At 40.5% G+C, this 16,967-nt stretch overlaps 1 protein-coding gene across 1 annotated transcript; it reads right to left on the bottom strand.

Moving 5' to 3' along the window:
- Positions 1–462: 462 nt before the first annotated feature.
- Positions 463–3,530, bottom strand: LOC140806744 (uncharacterized). The gene is made up of 4 exons (XM_073163284.1): positions 3,380–3,530; positions 1,866–1,964; positions 1,189–1,255; positions 463–952 (listed from the first exon to the last, which is right to left on the bottom strand). Exons 1-4 carry the CDS (start codon positions 3,528–3,530, stop codon positions 463–465), a joined length of 807 nt encoding a protein of 268 aa, XP_073019385.1.
- Positions 3,531–16,967: the final 13,437 nt, after the last annotated feature.

Below are 16,967 nucleotides of genomic sequence, written 5' to 3' on the forward strand. Positions count from 1 at the left end.
AATCTGCCCAATTCTGATTTAAAAGTGTTCGACCGTGGGTGCGGTGTAAGAGAGACCGCGGGGGCGGTGTGCTCTCGAATTAAATTTTAGATTCCACATTGCGCGACCGCGGGTGCGGTGTAAGAGAGACCGCGGGTGCGGTGTTGCTTCGGCAATTTCTTAAAAAAAATTTCATCCTCAACCGCGGGTGCGGTGTAAGAGGGACCGCGGGTGCGGTATTGCTTCGGGGAAAAAGTTTTTCTTCTTCAATTTTTTTTTGTCCTGAGATTAAAAAAAGTAGAATTCATTAGTTTTGGGAAGATATAAGCACACACTATACTAACAATAATATAAACAACCTATAATAAGAATACTAGAATAATAGCAAAACTGAAAACAAATTTCAAAAGAGAAACAAAAATTTGGGTTGCCTCTCAATAAGCGCTTGGTTTAACGTCTTCAGCCTGACTGTAAATTGTCTGATCAGTTTGGTTCGCTCAGCTTGACACTGTTGATATTCCTGACTTCAGTCCCATAGTATGGCTTAACCCGCTGTCCATTGACCTTGAAGGTTCTCCCATCACTGTATTTTAGCTCAATCGCCCCATGAGGGTATACTGTCTCCACCAATAATGGACCTGACCAACGCGATTTCAACTTACCAGGAAACAACTTCAAACGGGAGTTGGACAATAGTACTTGTTGTCCTGGTTTGAGCTCCCTTTGTACAATGAGTTTATCATGCCACTTCTTGGTCTGTTCTTTGTAAATCTTGGCATTTTCATATGCATCATTGCGGAACTCCTCCATTTCATTTAATTGTAGTTTTCTGCTATCGCCAGATTCTTTCAAATCAAAGTTCAACTTCTTAACTGCCCAAAATGCTCGATGCTCCAATTCTAGCGGCAAATGACAGGCTTTACCAAAAACCAGCCTATAGGGAGACATCCCAATAGGCGTCTTGAATGCGGTCCTATAAGTCCACAGTGCATCATCCAACTTTATAGCCCAATCCTTCCGGTTTGTATTGACAGTCTTTTCTAATATTTGTTTGATTTCCCGGTTGGATATTAAGCTTGTCCATTTGATTGAGGATGATATGCTAGTGTCACTTTGTGCTTCACACTGTATTTAGCCAAAAGTGAGTTGAAAATTTTATTGCAAAAATACGTACCTTCATCACTTATGATGGCTCTCGGTGTTCCAAACCTGGTGAAGATTTTCTTGTGCACAAACTTAACTACAACACGAGCATCATTAGTATTGGTGGCAATTGCTTCCACCCATTTTGACACATAATCAACAGCTAATAAAATATAAGATTGACCAAAAAGAAGGGGGAAAGGGTCCCATGAAATCTATGCCCCATACATCAAAAAGTTCCACTTCCAAAATGTTTGTCAGTGGCAATTCGTGACGCCTAGAAATGTTTCCTAACCTTTGGCACATATCACATGATTTCACTAAGGTATAGCTATCCTTAAATAAAGTAGGCCAGAAAAAACCTGATTGCAATACCTTAGCTGCTGTTCGTGTTGCTCCAAAATGTCCACCATAAGGTGATGAATGACATTGTTCCAGAATTGTGTTTGCATCGTCACCATCAACACATCTCCTAATCACTTGGTCAGCACATCTCTTATACACACAAGGATCATCCCATAAGAAAAATTTGATATCATGGAAGAACTTCTTTTTCTGATGGTGATTTAGATCTGGAGGAAGAGTACCACAAGACAAGAAGTTAGCTATATCAGCAAACCAAGGGAGTTTAGAATTTACCTCAAACAGTTGTTCGTCTGGGAACGACTCATTGATAACTCCACCGTCAGTTTTTTCTTCCAGCTCTATTCATGATAAGTGATCTGCCACCTGGTTTTCACAACCTTTCTTGTCTTTTACTTCAAAGTCGAATTCTTGCAGTAGGAGTATCCATCGTATCAACCTGGGCTTGGCATCCTTTTTTGCAAACAAGTAGCGAAGAGCTGCATGGTCAGTAAAAACTGTTACCTTAGTGCCAATGAGATATGTTCTGAACTTGTCAAATGCAAACACCACTGCTAGCATCTATTTCTCAGTAGTTGTATAGTTCTGTTGGGCTGCATTAAGTGTACGACTTGCATAGTAGATAGCCTTGAACATCTTGTCTCGCCTCTGTCCCAATGCTGCTCCCACAGCATAGTCGCTAGCATCGCACATGAGCTCAAAAGGCTCCTTCCAATCAGGCACTATCATAATGGGTGCAGAAATCAGTGCTTTCTTGATCCTGTTAAACGCCTGCAAACAATCATCGTCAAAAATAAATGTCGAATCTTTCTCTAACAAATTACATAAAGGTCTAGTAATTTTAGAGAAATATTTGATATAACGACGATAGAACCCGGCATGTCCCAAGAAACTTCTGATCCCTTTCACATTCTTCGGTGGTGGGATATTTTCAATTGCCACAACTTTAGCTCTGTCAACTTCTATTCCTTTAGCCGAAATTTTATGCCCAAGCACAATAATTTCTGGAACCATGAAGTGACATTTTTCCCAATTCAAAACTAAATTCTTCGCCTGACATCTCTGCAAAACAAGCATTAGATTTTGCAAATAGTGATCAAAAGATGAACCAAACACAGAGATATCATCCATAAAACCTCCATTATTTCATCGACCATTTCAGAAAATATGGCCATCATACACCTCTGAAAAGTAGCAGGTGCATTGCACAGACCAAATGGCATTCTCCTGAAAGCAAATGTACCGTAGGGGCAAGTGAAGGTATTCTTCTCCTGATTCTCCGGTGCTATGACAATCTGATTGTAACCTGAATAACCACCCACTCTATCAAGCAATAATAATGATAACCACCCACTCTATCAAGCATCTGGTCAATAAAGGGAAGAGGGAAGTGATCTTTCCTAGTAGCATCATTCAATTTCCTGTAGTCTATGCATACTCGCCAACCAGTCACTGGACGAGTTGAAATCAATTCATTATTATCATTTCTCACTACAGTTATTCCCCCCTTCTTAGGCACTACTTGTACTGGCGAAACCCACGAGCTATCAGATATAGCATAAATAACACCAGCATTTAAAAATTTTAATACCTCAGCCCTCACAACTTCTTTCATTGCTGGATTAAGTCTTCTCTGATGATCAACATAGGGTGAATATAACTCCTGCATCAAGATTTATGCATACAAACAGTAGGGCTAATCCCCTTTATATCAGCAATTGTCCATCCCAAAGCAGATTTAGATTCCTCAACACTCTCAACAATTTCTCTTTTTCTGTACAAGTAAGAAAGGAAGAGATGATTACCGGATATGTCGAATTTTCACCTAAAAATGCATAACAAAGGTGGCCTGGCAGTTCCTTCAATTCAGGAGATGCTTTTGGTACCTCTTTACTTGCATCTTCAAGTAGTTCTACATGATGCACATCACTCTTTTCTTTAGACAATGTATTGAGAGCAAGTAACTCTTCTTGCACATCCCAATCACTTTCATCCAGTGCAGACGCCGATTCCAACAAACATCTCTCTAAGGAATCTTTCGTCATCCTACCTGCACCAACATGAGATACACATGAATCAATTACATCAATACTATTACAAGTACTTACCTCATTTGGTTCTTTGATTGTGTTGTAGATGTTGAACATGACTTCTTCTCCACCTACTCTCAATGTGAGCTCGCCCTTGTGCACATCAATCAAAGCTTTTCCGATGGCCAAGAACGGCCTTCCAAAGATAAGCGGAGTCTCATGATCTTCTTCCATATCTAGAATGACAAAATCAGCAGGAAATATAAATTTGTCTACCTTTACCAGAACATCCTCCACTATCCCCCGTGGATATGTAAGTGATCTGTCGGCCAGCTACAGGGTAATAGTGCTAGGCTTCACCTCTCCAAGCTCCAAAGTCTTGTAAATAGAAAAAGGCATTAAATTAATACTAGCCCCTAAATCACATAAAGCTTTATTGATTCTAGAACCACCAATAACACAAGGAATAGTAAAACTCCCTGGATCTTTGAGTTTCTGTGGTAGTTTCCTTTGGAGTATGACGCTACACTCTTCGGTCAACTTTACTGTCTCGAACTCATGCAACTTCCTCTTCTTTGACATCACATCTTTTATGAACTTTGCATAGTTTGGCATTTGCTCTAAAGCATCAGCAAATGGAATGTTGATGTGAATTTTCTTGAAAATCTCCAAAAATTTTGCAAATTGATCATCCAATTTCTTCTTTTTGAACCTCTGCGGATATGGAAGAACTGGCTTAAATACCGGAGGTTGTTCAACTTCAACTTCAGCTTTAGATCCCTCAGTTTCAACTTCTTCAACTGTCATCTCATTTTCATCCTTCTCTTTCGAATTTTTAACCTCAAGTTCTCTTCCACTTCTCAAAGTTACAGCTTTGCATTGCTCCTTTGGATTCACTTCAGTATTACTTGGGAATTGACCTTTATTTTGATCTCTCAATGCATTAGCAAATTGACCAATCTGTGTCTCCAATGATTTCATTGTGGCACCCATATTTCCCATGTGAGTTTCCATGCCATCAAGACGAGATTCAGTCCTAGCCATCCTTTTACTAGATTCAACAACAAATGTCCCAACTAGATCCTCAAGTGAAGGTTTTCCTTCCCCCTTTGATGTATTGAACCCCGGTGGAGGATTCAACACATTCTTATTATTAGCATATGAAAAATTTTCATGATTTCTCAAACCAGGATGATAAGTGTTAGGGGGAGGGTTACCTCGATATCCTCCGTAGCCACCAAAATTCCTATTGTTGATATAATGAGCCTCATCAGGAATATGTGGTTCTTTAGTAACAACCGATGCATTTTCAACCTCTGATGTACTAGCCTTATTCATTGCTGCAATTTGAGTTGTTAAAGCTGAAACTTGAGCGGTGAGTGATGTAATAGGATCTATGGCATAAATTTCAGCTTGCTTCTTTACTCCTAACCTCTCAGACGGCCACTGATAACTGTTAATGGTCATCTGTTCAAGCAAATCATATGCTTGATCAGGTGATTTTGCAAATATCGTGCCACCAGCTGCTGCATCCACAGTGCCTCTTGTTTGTCCATTCAAACCATTATAAAACAATTCAATCTGTACCCAATCTTCAAAACCATGGTTTGGACACCTCCTCAACAACTCCTTATAACGTTCCCATGCCTCATATAATTGCTCAAAGTCAGTCTGCCTAAAAGTACTTATCTCTATCTTCAACTGTGCAGACTTCGCAGGTGGAAAATATTTAGCAAGGAACTTGGCTGCTAACTCCTGCCATGTAGTGATACTCCCCAAAAGAAGCGATTGGAGACATCCTCTTGCTTGGTCCCTAAGAGAAAAAGGAAACAAACGCAATCGAATTATATCATCAGAAACACCATTTATTTTTACCGTGTCAGTAATTTCAAGGAATGTTCTGAGATGTAAATGAGGATCTGCAGTAGCGGCTCCCCCAAACTGATTCTGTTGAACCATGTTTATCAATACTGACTTAAGCTCAAAGTTGTTTGCATTAATAGTCCCTCGTGCTATGCCCGAGTAATGAGCATTCAGTACTGGCCTAAAATGATCTCTGATTGGTATGGCAGGGGGTTGATTTTTATTATCTCTGTTTTCAGCCATTGCTCGAATCTCTTCTCTTCTTGCCTTTCTTAATCTTCTTGCGGTTCTTTCGATTTCAGGATCAAAGATAAGCAAGTCAAGATTTTGCGATCTTCGCATGCACTGTCAAACAAAGATAAGACACAAATCAATGTTTAATGTATTACAATAAAAACAGCTCTAAATTAAAATAAAGACTAATTGGTAACAATACTAATATAAATTTAAAATATATATTCCCCGGCAACGGCGCCAAAAACTTGTTGCGTGTTTTCTTAATTGCTTGCAAGTGCACAACGTCAAGTTGTAATAAAATGTATTTTCGAGTACAAGTGTCGATCCCACGAGGAGTATGTATTTAAATGTATATTAATGCTTGCAATTAAAATAGTCTCAATTTTATTTAGAAAAATCAATTGACATATTTGTTTGCACCAATAACTAGATTGAAAAAAAAAATTAATTATATTATAACACCAAACTTTTTATAACAAATAACTATGGAATAAAAGATCTAGAGGTCCGATTTCACGCAACTATCCATCATGTGTTATTTTGTGTAGTTATATTATAAATGTCCTTATTATACATTAGTCAAGAATTCTAAATTATCAACTCCCGCTCCCGAGTGCTAAGTAGATACTAATTATCTAACAAAGGATTGTAACGTCCCCGTCAATAATCTATAATTAAATAACACAATAAGCAATAACTTCTTTTAATGGCTTCAATAGCAATATATGTCCTCCCGAACTATTTAAATACCATCGATGTATTTTTCCCTTTCTTGTTTATAAATTCTCTTTTCCAAGTGATAAATTATAAACATAAGAATCATTCAAGATAGGGCCAATAAAATGAAAGCATTAAGATTGGAAAAATACAAATGAACAATAATGAAAACTTATATAGCATGATTCATAAATCCCAACACATGATGTCTAGTTTTGTTCCATCATTCCTCTAGAAATAAGAATTAGTTCATAATAAAAATAACACAACAACACATAAATCTTAAACAAGACATATCAAATAAAAATAAAGAAAGAAGAACTTAGAATAAGAGATTTGGAGTGCAATGAAATTTCTGTCCAGAAGTGTGCAAAAGATTTCCTAAGGATGATGAACTTGAGCTTCAATCCTTTCTTTGTAGCCTCCACCCTTTCCTTTTGCTCCCCAATGACCTAGATGATGAATAATAGAAGCTTTTTATAGTCCTAGACAAGTCTTGTACGCAAAACACAAAAGTCATCAACTCCCATGCGCAGCACACCAAAATTTCAGAATCTTCGGACTTTGTCTGTGCATGACCGCGGGTGCGCTCATAAATGGACCGCGGGTGCGGTCATGTTTCGGGGGAAAAAAATCATTTTCACACAACGAAGACCGCGGGTGCGGTCTTGCTTCGGAAAGTTTTGTCCTTTGCACTTTCAAATTAATCACTTTACTACTCCAAATTCTCATTCTAAGCTTCCAAACTACAATAACAAAAACAACAACAAATCACATAAAACCTGCTCAAGAATCACAAAATTCCAAGTTAAAAACAAGTAATAAAAGTACAATAAATTGCACTTTTCACATATATATAATTTTTCATAATTTTTTTAACCTTAAATCTAGGTGTTCCAATTAATTCTTTAATTAACGTTTCGTGATGCGATTAAATCCTAGATAAATCCAAAACTCAATATTTTGATCCCAAATTTTAAACATAACATTTTTATTATTTATTCTACCCTTGTGAGCCATGAACCACCCCCGTGAACCCATGGTTCTAATTTTAGTCCTTATATTTTCATTTTTGACACATTATTTAACACACCGGGCCATCTCCCAATTTACTCGAGCCATGGTCGATCCACCTCGAGCCAAAGCCGAGCCAACCTACCTAGGAACCCTCCTGACCAGCCCTGACCCCTGGACCTAGCCCTTAACTCTCTCAAACCCTCCTGGACAGTGGACCAAATTCTGCATGTTTTGTGCGTGAGTCTTCTAGACCTCTAGAACTCCTAAACCAAATAGGACACTTCTAGCTGAGCCACCACTGATCCCACAAAAACCTAATCTTCCCTGGACCATGCCTAGACCCAGCCCAAGCCCTGGACCCAAGCAGGGAAACACTGAACCTAGGACAGGCAGTGCGCGTTACTCCATGCTCCTCTCACGTTTATAGGTTTTGCTTGTGCCCTCCCTGAACCAAACCACACCAGCCCCTGTCCCAACCCTGGACCACCTTCTCTAGACCCTAAAGGACCAGCTTGGCTCGCCCAATCCAGCCGTGAGCCGCCCCCTGTAGCCTTCTTTCCCTGCGCGTGCTTTGGAAGAGTCCTTGCACCAACAGACTTTTATTTGCACGCTGCCCCTTGAGTCCTAGCCATGCTACGACTCTACCAGTCCTCACACCTGACCCTACTCGAGCCCCAGCAAGCCCTGGCCAAGCCCCGTGACGCCATGCATAGAAACCGAGCCATAGCATTAAGAACAAGCCAAACCAAACCCACGGTTCCCCTCTGAATTGATGCCTACGGTTTCCAGCTTCTGGTATGTACGTGTGTAGCATGATTGGTGTGATTTAGGACTCTTTAAAACATGTAAAAACATCCCCTAACAATTCCTCTTCATGATAGCCCCTTTAACAACATAACAAACATTATTTTTCCTCAAATTCAAGCCTTAAAAATTGGCATATGACATAAAAACGAAAATATTTCATGTTGCAACTTGTTTTCCATGCAAACCGATTTTAAATAATTACTATGGTGTAAATGATGAGTAAAAAGGAGAATATGTGATAGAATTAATTTAATTGTGGTGATGATAGTCAAAACCAGTAGATCACGTTAGTAAAACCAGAAGATATTATAAAAGCATAAGTTCTCGTATCACCTTAACAAAGTAATACTCTTCAGTATTTATCAGCTTAGATAAATAGAAGAAGAACTTGACTTTTGCTAAATCAGAACCTATCGATCATATATTAAATGTTACCGTTACTTTACCAAGTACGAGTATTAAATGCATCATTAATACTGAACAAAGGCATTTAATATGTTTTACCAAATGTGGTATGAAAAAACAAGACTGGTTGTTCTGAAACTTTTTGCAGGAACCTTTTTCGGCAATAAAGCTGATTCTATCAGTAGTCAAAGAAGCCGTTTTGTTTATAGACGTTGGATTCAAGACTTCTATAAATACACAAGATCAACGACGTTTATACGTTACCAAACAAAAATCATATTCTCTCATATACGAACGTCGTTTTGAGCACTTAGAACTACTTATCATCTTCAAGCTCAATATACAGAAAAGCAACACACGCTTCATAATAGTTATCTGATCTTTTGAGATCATATTGTGCTGGCTGTTTCTTAATCTCTCTGCAATCATATTCACATTACTATATCTTTGAGAAGAGTTTGTATCTTGAAAAAAGTTTTTTCCAGAACTTTGTCCTATTTGTCTTATTGTGTTGAGAAACTAAGAGTTTCAGTAGGCAAAGGATAAGCTCTGCTGAAGTGGGTGTGTACAAGTGTTGTACTGCAAAAACCAAAGTCTTTTAGTGATACCTTCTGGAAACAGAAGAAGGGGAGACGTAGAAGATTTCATCTTCGAACTTCCATAAACAACCCTTGTCTGCTGCTTACTGTTTTATTGTATTTCACCGTACTCCATCAGATCGTTTCCGCAATTTTTATTGTGATCTGCTGGACTTACTCTTGAACAAGATAATCTCTCATAGGATTCTAGCAACCTTTGCAAAATCAACCAACAAAGGAAAGAGTTTATTCACCCCATCTCTAAACTCTATATCGATCTCCAACAAGTGGTATCAGAACAGATATTTCTTGTTCTATATTTACAACAGTTCTGACACACTTCAGCAAGGTTCCCATGTTCTCAAAAGAAGACTTTGATGATTGGAAGATCCGGATGCAAGCTCATCTTGCAGCTCAAGACGATGACATGTGGTTTGTCATCACAATGGTCCTTTGAAGATCTTAAAATCTAACACTGCTGTTGCTGTTACTGAGGGAGCACCCCAGATGGTTGAGAAGCATAGAAGTGAATGGACTGGCGAAAATAAGAAGAAAGCCAATATTGATAATGTTACGAAGGCCATTCTTTACAAAACCCTCGACAAAAATACCTTCAACAAGATCAAGATGTGTTCTACTGCTAAAGAGATTTGGGAAAAATTCATCCAAATATGTGAAGGAAATCAGCAGACGAAGGAGAATATGTAATGCCCGGAAAATTAATCCTATTAATCAGTAATTATTGAGTTATAATTTGATATGATTACGAAAGGATTAATCGGGACACGAAATACACATAAGTGTGAAAAGTGTGTGTTTATGTGCGAAGGATTCATGCACATGCGCGAGCCAAGGCGCGCACATGCGCGCATCGAACAGAAGGGGTCGCGCATATGCGCGGCGTGACTGCGCGCATATGCGCGGAGGAGGCAGTAGGGTGCCTCGAAGTGAAATTCCCCTCGCGCACATGCGCCGATGGATGCGCGCATATGCGCGAGGCGACGTTGTGCTGCACGCGCAGGGACGAAGGTCTCGCGCATATGCGCGGCGACATGCGCGCATATGCGCGAGAGGATTTGCGCGGATTCTGAACAAGACACGTAGCTAGTACATGCAATATATATATATACATTCATATGATTCTTCAGAAAGGAAACAAGAAAGAATTGGAAGCCGAGGGATTTGAATTTAAATTCAATCGTGCGATCAATCCGTCCGTCTGATTTTGATTCTGACTTCGGTACCGAGTTCCTAGCGACGTAGGCTACACTTTGACGTAAGTTTTGCTACGTTTTGACATGCTTTGAAATTATGCTATTGTCAGAATTGAATGGAACTCATATATGTTGTTCTTGACATAGTAGACATCATAGAATCGAAGTCAGATTAAGAAATAGACTGATTATGGAATTATTATGAATTTCTGATTATAATCAGTTGATACCGGACAGATTTGGATTATGGATTGATTATAGATTGTATTGGATATGAGTTATAGATTGTAACTATTATCTGGTGAATTGGTATTGACGGAGATATTGGAATTATACCGTTATACCGTTGATTTTGAAGTAATTCCAGATTGATCAGATTATTATGGAATTACTGGTATATTGATATGAAATTATTGATATTGTCATTACCAGACAGGCCTTGAGGTCAGGACTTCGACTGAGCGGGAAACCGAGACTGCAACGAAAGGTATAAGTCAATGTGGTATTGGGAGATGGACTTGAGTCTGTTCAGACTTGGGTTTCCCTAAATCACATACTTTATTTTATTGCATGGATATTTGCATTAATTTGATTTGAGATGCTTGTTTCTATGGATATATAGAAAGCATGTCTTAGATGACTATCTTGTGATAATAGTGCCGGGTAGTGGTGGATAATCACTGGCACATTGCACATTGTCCCAAGATAGGATAGTAACGATAGAGCTACAGTCCATGACGGTTAGGTCAGGACACTGGATGTTTGGTTATATCGAGTAATGGAAATATTACGGAATTCGATATAGGAACACCATATTTGGTTATATCGAGTAAAGGGTATTGGAATTCTTCTATTACGGAATTCGATATAGGAATACCAGGGCACTGGTTATATCGAGTAATAGAGCTTATGGTTCCATCCTTTACGGAATTCGATATAGGAATACCACATCTGGAAACCGGGATCCCTAGACTAGGATCGAGTCTAGTCTGAATTATGTGTCGACATTTTGATTTGATATTATTTATGTTTCGGATTATGATACATATTCATGTTACCTGATTACATGCTTTATATTTATTTATATGATTGCATGTTTCATTGATTTATACTGGGATTTATTCTCACCGGAGTTATCCGGCTGTTGTCTTGTCTGTATGTGTACTTGACAATAGGTGGGACAGGTCCAGGGTCGAGGAGATGAAGAGAGATCATGATTAGAGTGGTGGCACCGGACTTGGACTAGAGATAGGGTTGAACACTTGATAGTAATTGTCAAACCCTAGTTTGAATAAATGTTTGTGATACAGGACTTGTATGTTATATATACTGATATGTATATTAGTTTGATTTCACTACGTTCCGCATTTTAAAAAAAATTGTAGACCCTGGTTTTAATTGATTAATTAGTCTCAATTATGATTAAGAACTTGTTTAGCGTCCGGGTCCCCACAACAGGTGGTATCAGAGCGATAGATCCTTGAGATTGAGATAGGAGCTAGTGAGCGGGGTAGATTGATTTTCTTTCCTGCTTTTGATTGCTAGCATGATTCCTGTTTTAATACATGTTACCTGACTCATCTGCTATTGATATGGTATTGTGTATTATTGGAATGGATCAGCTGTAAGATGATCCAGGGAGGCTTGAAACAGGATTATTGTTGGAACTGCTAACCCTTTTGGTTATCAGATATGCCTCCGAGGAGAATGCCAGAGCAGGGGAGTACCTCGAATCCTCCCATGGATGTGACACCTACAGCAATGGAGAAATTGCTGAAACGGTTTCAGTCATTTCATCCACCGACTTTGAAAGGAACGGAGAACTCCGTGGAATGTGAAAGTTGGTTGGACGACATTGAATCACTGTTTGACTCTTTGGAGTATACTGAGGAAAAGAGGGCGAAACTGATAATACACCAGTTGCATGACGTTGCTAAACACTGGTGGATCACGACAAAAAGGGCATTGGAACAGCGAGGTACGGCCATTACCTGGAATGTGTTTAAAACTGAATTCTATCTACGGTTCTTTCCAGTTTCTTATAGGAAAGACAAGGGAGCCGAGTTTGCAAACCTGAAACAAGGCCAGCTGAACATTGAAGATTATGTGGCTAAGTTTTCGACATTGCTCCGATTTGCTCCCCACGTAACTGAACATGATGAGGCCGTAGCAGACCAGTTTATAAATGGCCTAAATCCTGAGATTTTTACGCTGGTGAATACTGGGAGGCCCAACAATTTCACCGATGCCCTGAACAGAGCCAAAGGGAGCCGAGGCAGGCCTGATGAGGCAGAGAGAGGCTTCGTTTGTGCTTCCAGCACCGGGACAGCAACCACCTCCTAGATTTGAAGGTGGCAGCAGCGGTAGCGGAAAGAAGGATTTCTTGAAGGCTAGAGGGAAGCAATTCAAGAAATCAGGGACTACCTCGTCCAGTTCGAGTGGCTCTAGACAGACCAGTCAGAGCCAGAGCTATGCAGGACCATACTGTGGTACTTGTGGAGGGAGACATTCCACAGATCAGTGCCGAGGAGTAGTTGGCAGCTGTCGTATCTGCAGACAGCAGGGACACTTTGCCCGAGTGTGTCCTCAGAGGAGTGCTCAGGGATCACAGGCAGCTGAGTCATCGGGATCCGTGGCTCAGGCAGGTAGACGACCATCTGCCGTTCATTCCTTTCAGCCAGCACCATCTACTCTGTCACAGCAGAGGCCAGGAGGGGGCCAGATCGCGAGCCAGCCTCCGAGACAGCAGGCCAGAGTTTTTGCTTTGACCGAGGAGCAGGCACAGGATGCACCTGATGATGTAGTTGCAGGTAACTGTTTTATTTCTGGTTATCCTGCTTACGTACTGATTGATACTGGTGCATCACATACTTTCATGTCTGAGCGGTTTGCTTTAATGCATTCATTGCCTGTTGAGTCCTTAGCTACTATAGTATCTGTCACGTCTCCGTTAGGAACAGGTTTGATATCGGTGAAATCTGTGAATCGTGTATACTGCAGTACGACGGGCATACAATTGATTTAGACTGTATTGTTCTTGGTTTATCTGACTTTGATTGTATTGTCGGTATCGACATGTTGACCAAGTACCGAGCTACAGTCGATTGTTTCCACAAGATAGTTCGATTCAGACCTGAGATGGCTGAAGAGTGGAAATTTTATGGTAAGGGTTCTCGTGCCAGAATTCCTTTGATATCTGCAATGAATATGACTCGATTATTGCAGAAGGGAGCGGATGGATTCCTGGTATATTCAGTTGATTTACTGAAGAAGGGCCCATCATTGGCGGATTTGCCAGTGGTGTGTGAGTTTGCTGATGTCTTTCCAGACGAGATTCCTGGATTGCCTCCGATTCGAGAGATAGACTTCAGCATTGAGTTAACGCCAGGAACAGTTCCGATTTCGAGAGCTCCATACCGGATGGCACCAATCGAGTTGAAAGAATTGAAGGAACAGTTGGAGGATTTACTGGCCAAGGGATATATCAGACCGAGTGTATCTCCTTGGGGTGCTCCAGTACTGTTCGTGAGAAAGAAAGATGGGTCGATGAGACTTTGTATCGACTATAGGCAACTGAACAAGGCAACGGTAAAGAATAAATATCCATTGCCTCGTATTGATGATCTGTTTGATCAGTTGCAAGGTTCATCTGTGTATTCCAAGATCGACTTGAGATCTGGATACCATCAACTGAGAGTCAGGGATTCTGATATCTCAAAGACTGCATTCAGAACCAGGTATGGACACTATGAATGTATTGTCATGCCTTTTGGTTTGACGAATGCACCGGCGGTATTTATGGGATTGATGAACCGCGTATTTCAGAAATACTTGGATGATTTTGTGATCATATTCATTGATGATATATTGATTTATTCGAAGAATATGATTGAGCATGCTGATCATCTGAGGATGGTGTTGAGAATTTTGAGGGCAGAGAAACTGTATGCTAAGTTGTCAAAATGCGAGTTCTGGTTGAAACAGGTAGTGTTTTTGGGTCACATTATATCGGGAGACGGTATATCAGTTGATCCCGGTAAGGTTGAGGCAGTGATTTCTTGGCCAAGACCTACATCTGTGCCAGAAATTCGCAGTTTTATGGGTTTGGCAGGATATTATCGTCGATTTATTAAAGATTTTTCGAGTATTGCCAAACCGATTACGCAGTTGGCTCAGAAGAATGCTTCGTTTAATTGGTCTGAGGAATGTGAGACCAATTTTCTTGAGTTAAAGAAGAGATTGACCAGTGCGCCTGTGTTGACGATTCCTTCAGGTACTGGTGGATTTGTCGTTTATTGTGATGCATCTCACCGAGGATTGGGTTGTGTTTTGATGCAGCGAGGGCATGTGATTGCTTATGCCTCAAGACAGCTGAAACCCCATGAAACTCGTTACCCAATTCATGATCTTGAATTGGCAGCCATAGTCTTTGCACTGAAGATATGGCGACATTACCTCTACGGGGAGAAATTTGAAATATATTCTGATCATAAAAGCTTGAAATATCTGTTTTCACAATCTGAATTGAATATGAGACAGAGAAGATGGCTGGATTTATTGAAAGACTTCGATTGTGAAATCAAGTATTATCCAGGGAAGTCCAATGCAGCAGCAGATGCACTAAGTCGAAAGGTATGTGCACTATCCTTATCGACGAGTGGTGTATCGAATTTGATTGAAGATTTCTGTTTGTCTGGATTAGCATTTGAGACAGATCGTCAGCCTCTGAGATTGTGTGCTGTTCGAGCTGAACCAGAGCTACTTTTGAAAATTAAAGAAGCTCAGAAAGTTGATCAGAATGTACAAAATTCGATTGCAATGATCAAAGCTGGACATCAATCGGAATATCAGGTTCGTGACAATGTCTTGTATGTGAATAATCGTATTGTTGTGCCAAATGTTTCAGAATTGAGACAGCGAATACTGACAGAAGCGCACAACAGTCGTTTTAGCATTCATCCTGGTGGCAGGAAAATGTATAATGATTTAAAGACACAGTATTGGTGGAAACAAATGAAATCTGATGTGACTACATTTGTAGCCACGTGTCTGAATTGCCAACAGGTGAAAGCTGAAAGAAAGAAACCAGGAGGACTATTACAGAGTTTGTCCATTCCTGAATGGAAATGGGATCACCTTTCCATGGATTTTGTGACACAGTTGCCGAGATCCTCCCGAGGTTGTGATGCGATTTGGGTCGTGATTGATCGATTGACCAAATCAGCATGTTTTATTCCATACAAGATGACGTACCGATATGATCAGATGGCCGATATTTACGTCAAGGAAGTGGTTAGACTGCACGGAGTGCCGAAGTCGATTGTTTCAGATCGTGATCCTCGATTTACATCGCACTTCTGGCAGAGTCTGCAGCAAGCTCTTGGTACGAAGTTACATCTTAGTACCGCATATCATCCACAGACCGATGGACAGTCAGAGCGAACTATCCAGACCCTGGAAGATATGCTGAGAGCAGTAGTGCTGGATTTTAGCACTACTTGGCAAGATGCATTGCCTCTTTTTGAGTTTTCGTACAACAACAGCTATCAGACTAGTATTGAGATGGCTCCATTCGAAGCGTTGTACGGAAAGAAGTGTCGATCCCCTCTTTACTGGGATGATATCTCTGAAGTTCCTGAGACTGGACCGGATATGATCAGAGATATGACTGAGAAAGTAAAGCTGATTCAGAAGAAAATGAAGGCAGCCCAAGACCGACAAGCCAAATATGCCAACCTCAGACGACGACCGTTGGTATTTGAGGCTGGAGACCGAGTATTTCTGAAGATTTCTCCTTTCAGAGGTGTTGTCAGATTTGGCAAGAAAGGGAAATTGTCTCCTCGATATGTTGGTCCATATGAGATTCTTGAAAAGATAGGAGATCGTGCCTATCGACTTGCATTACCGCCTTCATTGTCTGGAATACATGATGTCTTTCATGTATCTATGCTGCGGAAATATCTCCCTGATGATTCACACGTGATTCAACCAGACGAGGCAGAACTTGATGGAAATCTGAGTTATATTGAAAAACCGATCCGGATTATCGATCGTAAAGAAAAACAGCTCAGAACAAAGATGATTCCTCTGGTAAAAGTTCAATGGACTCGTCATGGCGTTGAAGAAGCCACTTGGGAGACTGAATCTGACATGAGACAGGAGTTCCCAGCATTGTTTCACTGATGTAATTTCGTATACAGTTTTTGTATATATACTCCTTATTAATACGATTGACAGTTTGTGATTTCGAGGACGAAATCGTATCTTAGGGGGGGAGAAATGTAATGCCCGGAAAATTAATCCTATTAATCAGTAATTATTGAGTTATAATTTGATATGATTACGAAAGGATTAATCGGGACACGAAATACACATAAGTGTGAAAAGTGTGTGTTTATGTGCGAAGGATTCACGCACATGCGCGAGCCAAGGCGCGCACATGCGCGCATCGAACAGAAGGGGTCGCGCATATGCGCGGCGTGACTGCGCGCATATGCGCGAAGGAGGCAGTAGGGTGCCTCGAAGTGAAATTCCCCTCGCGCACATGCGCCGATGGATGCGCGCATATGCGCGAGGCGACGTTGTGCTGCACGCGCAGGGACGAAGGTCTCGCG

This window comes from Primulina eburnea, chromosome 12 (assembly GCF_022965805.1).
Source record: "Primulina eburnea isolate SZY01 chromosome 12, ASM2296580v1, whole genome shotgun sequence".
Classification (NCBI taxonomy): Eukaryota; Viridiplantae; Streptophyta; class Magnoliopsida; order Lamiales; family Gesneriaceae; genus Primulina; species Primulina eburnea.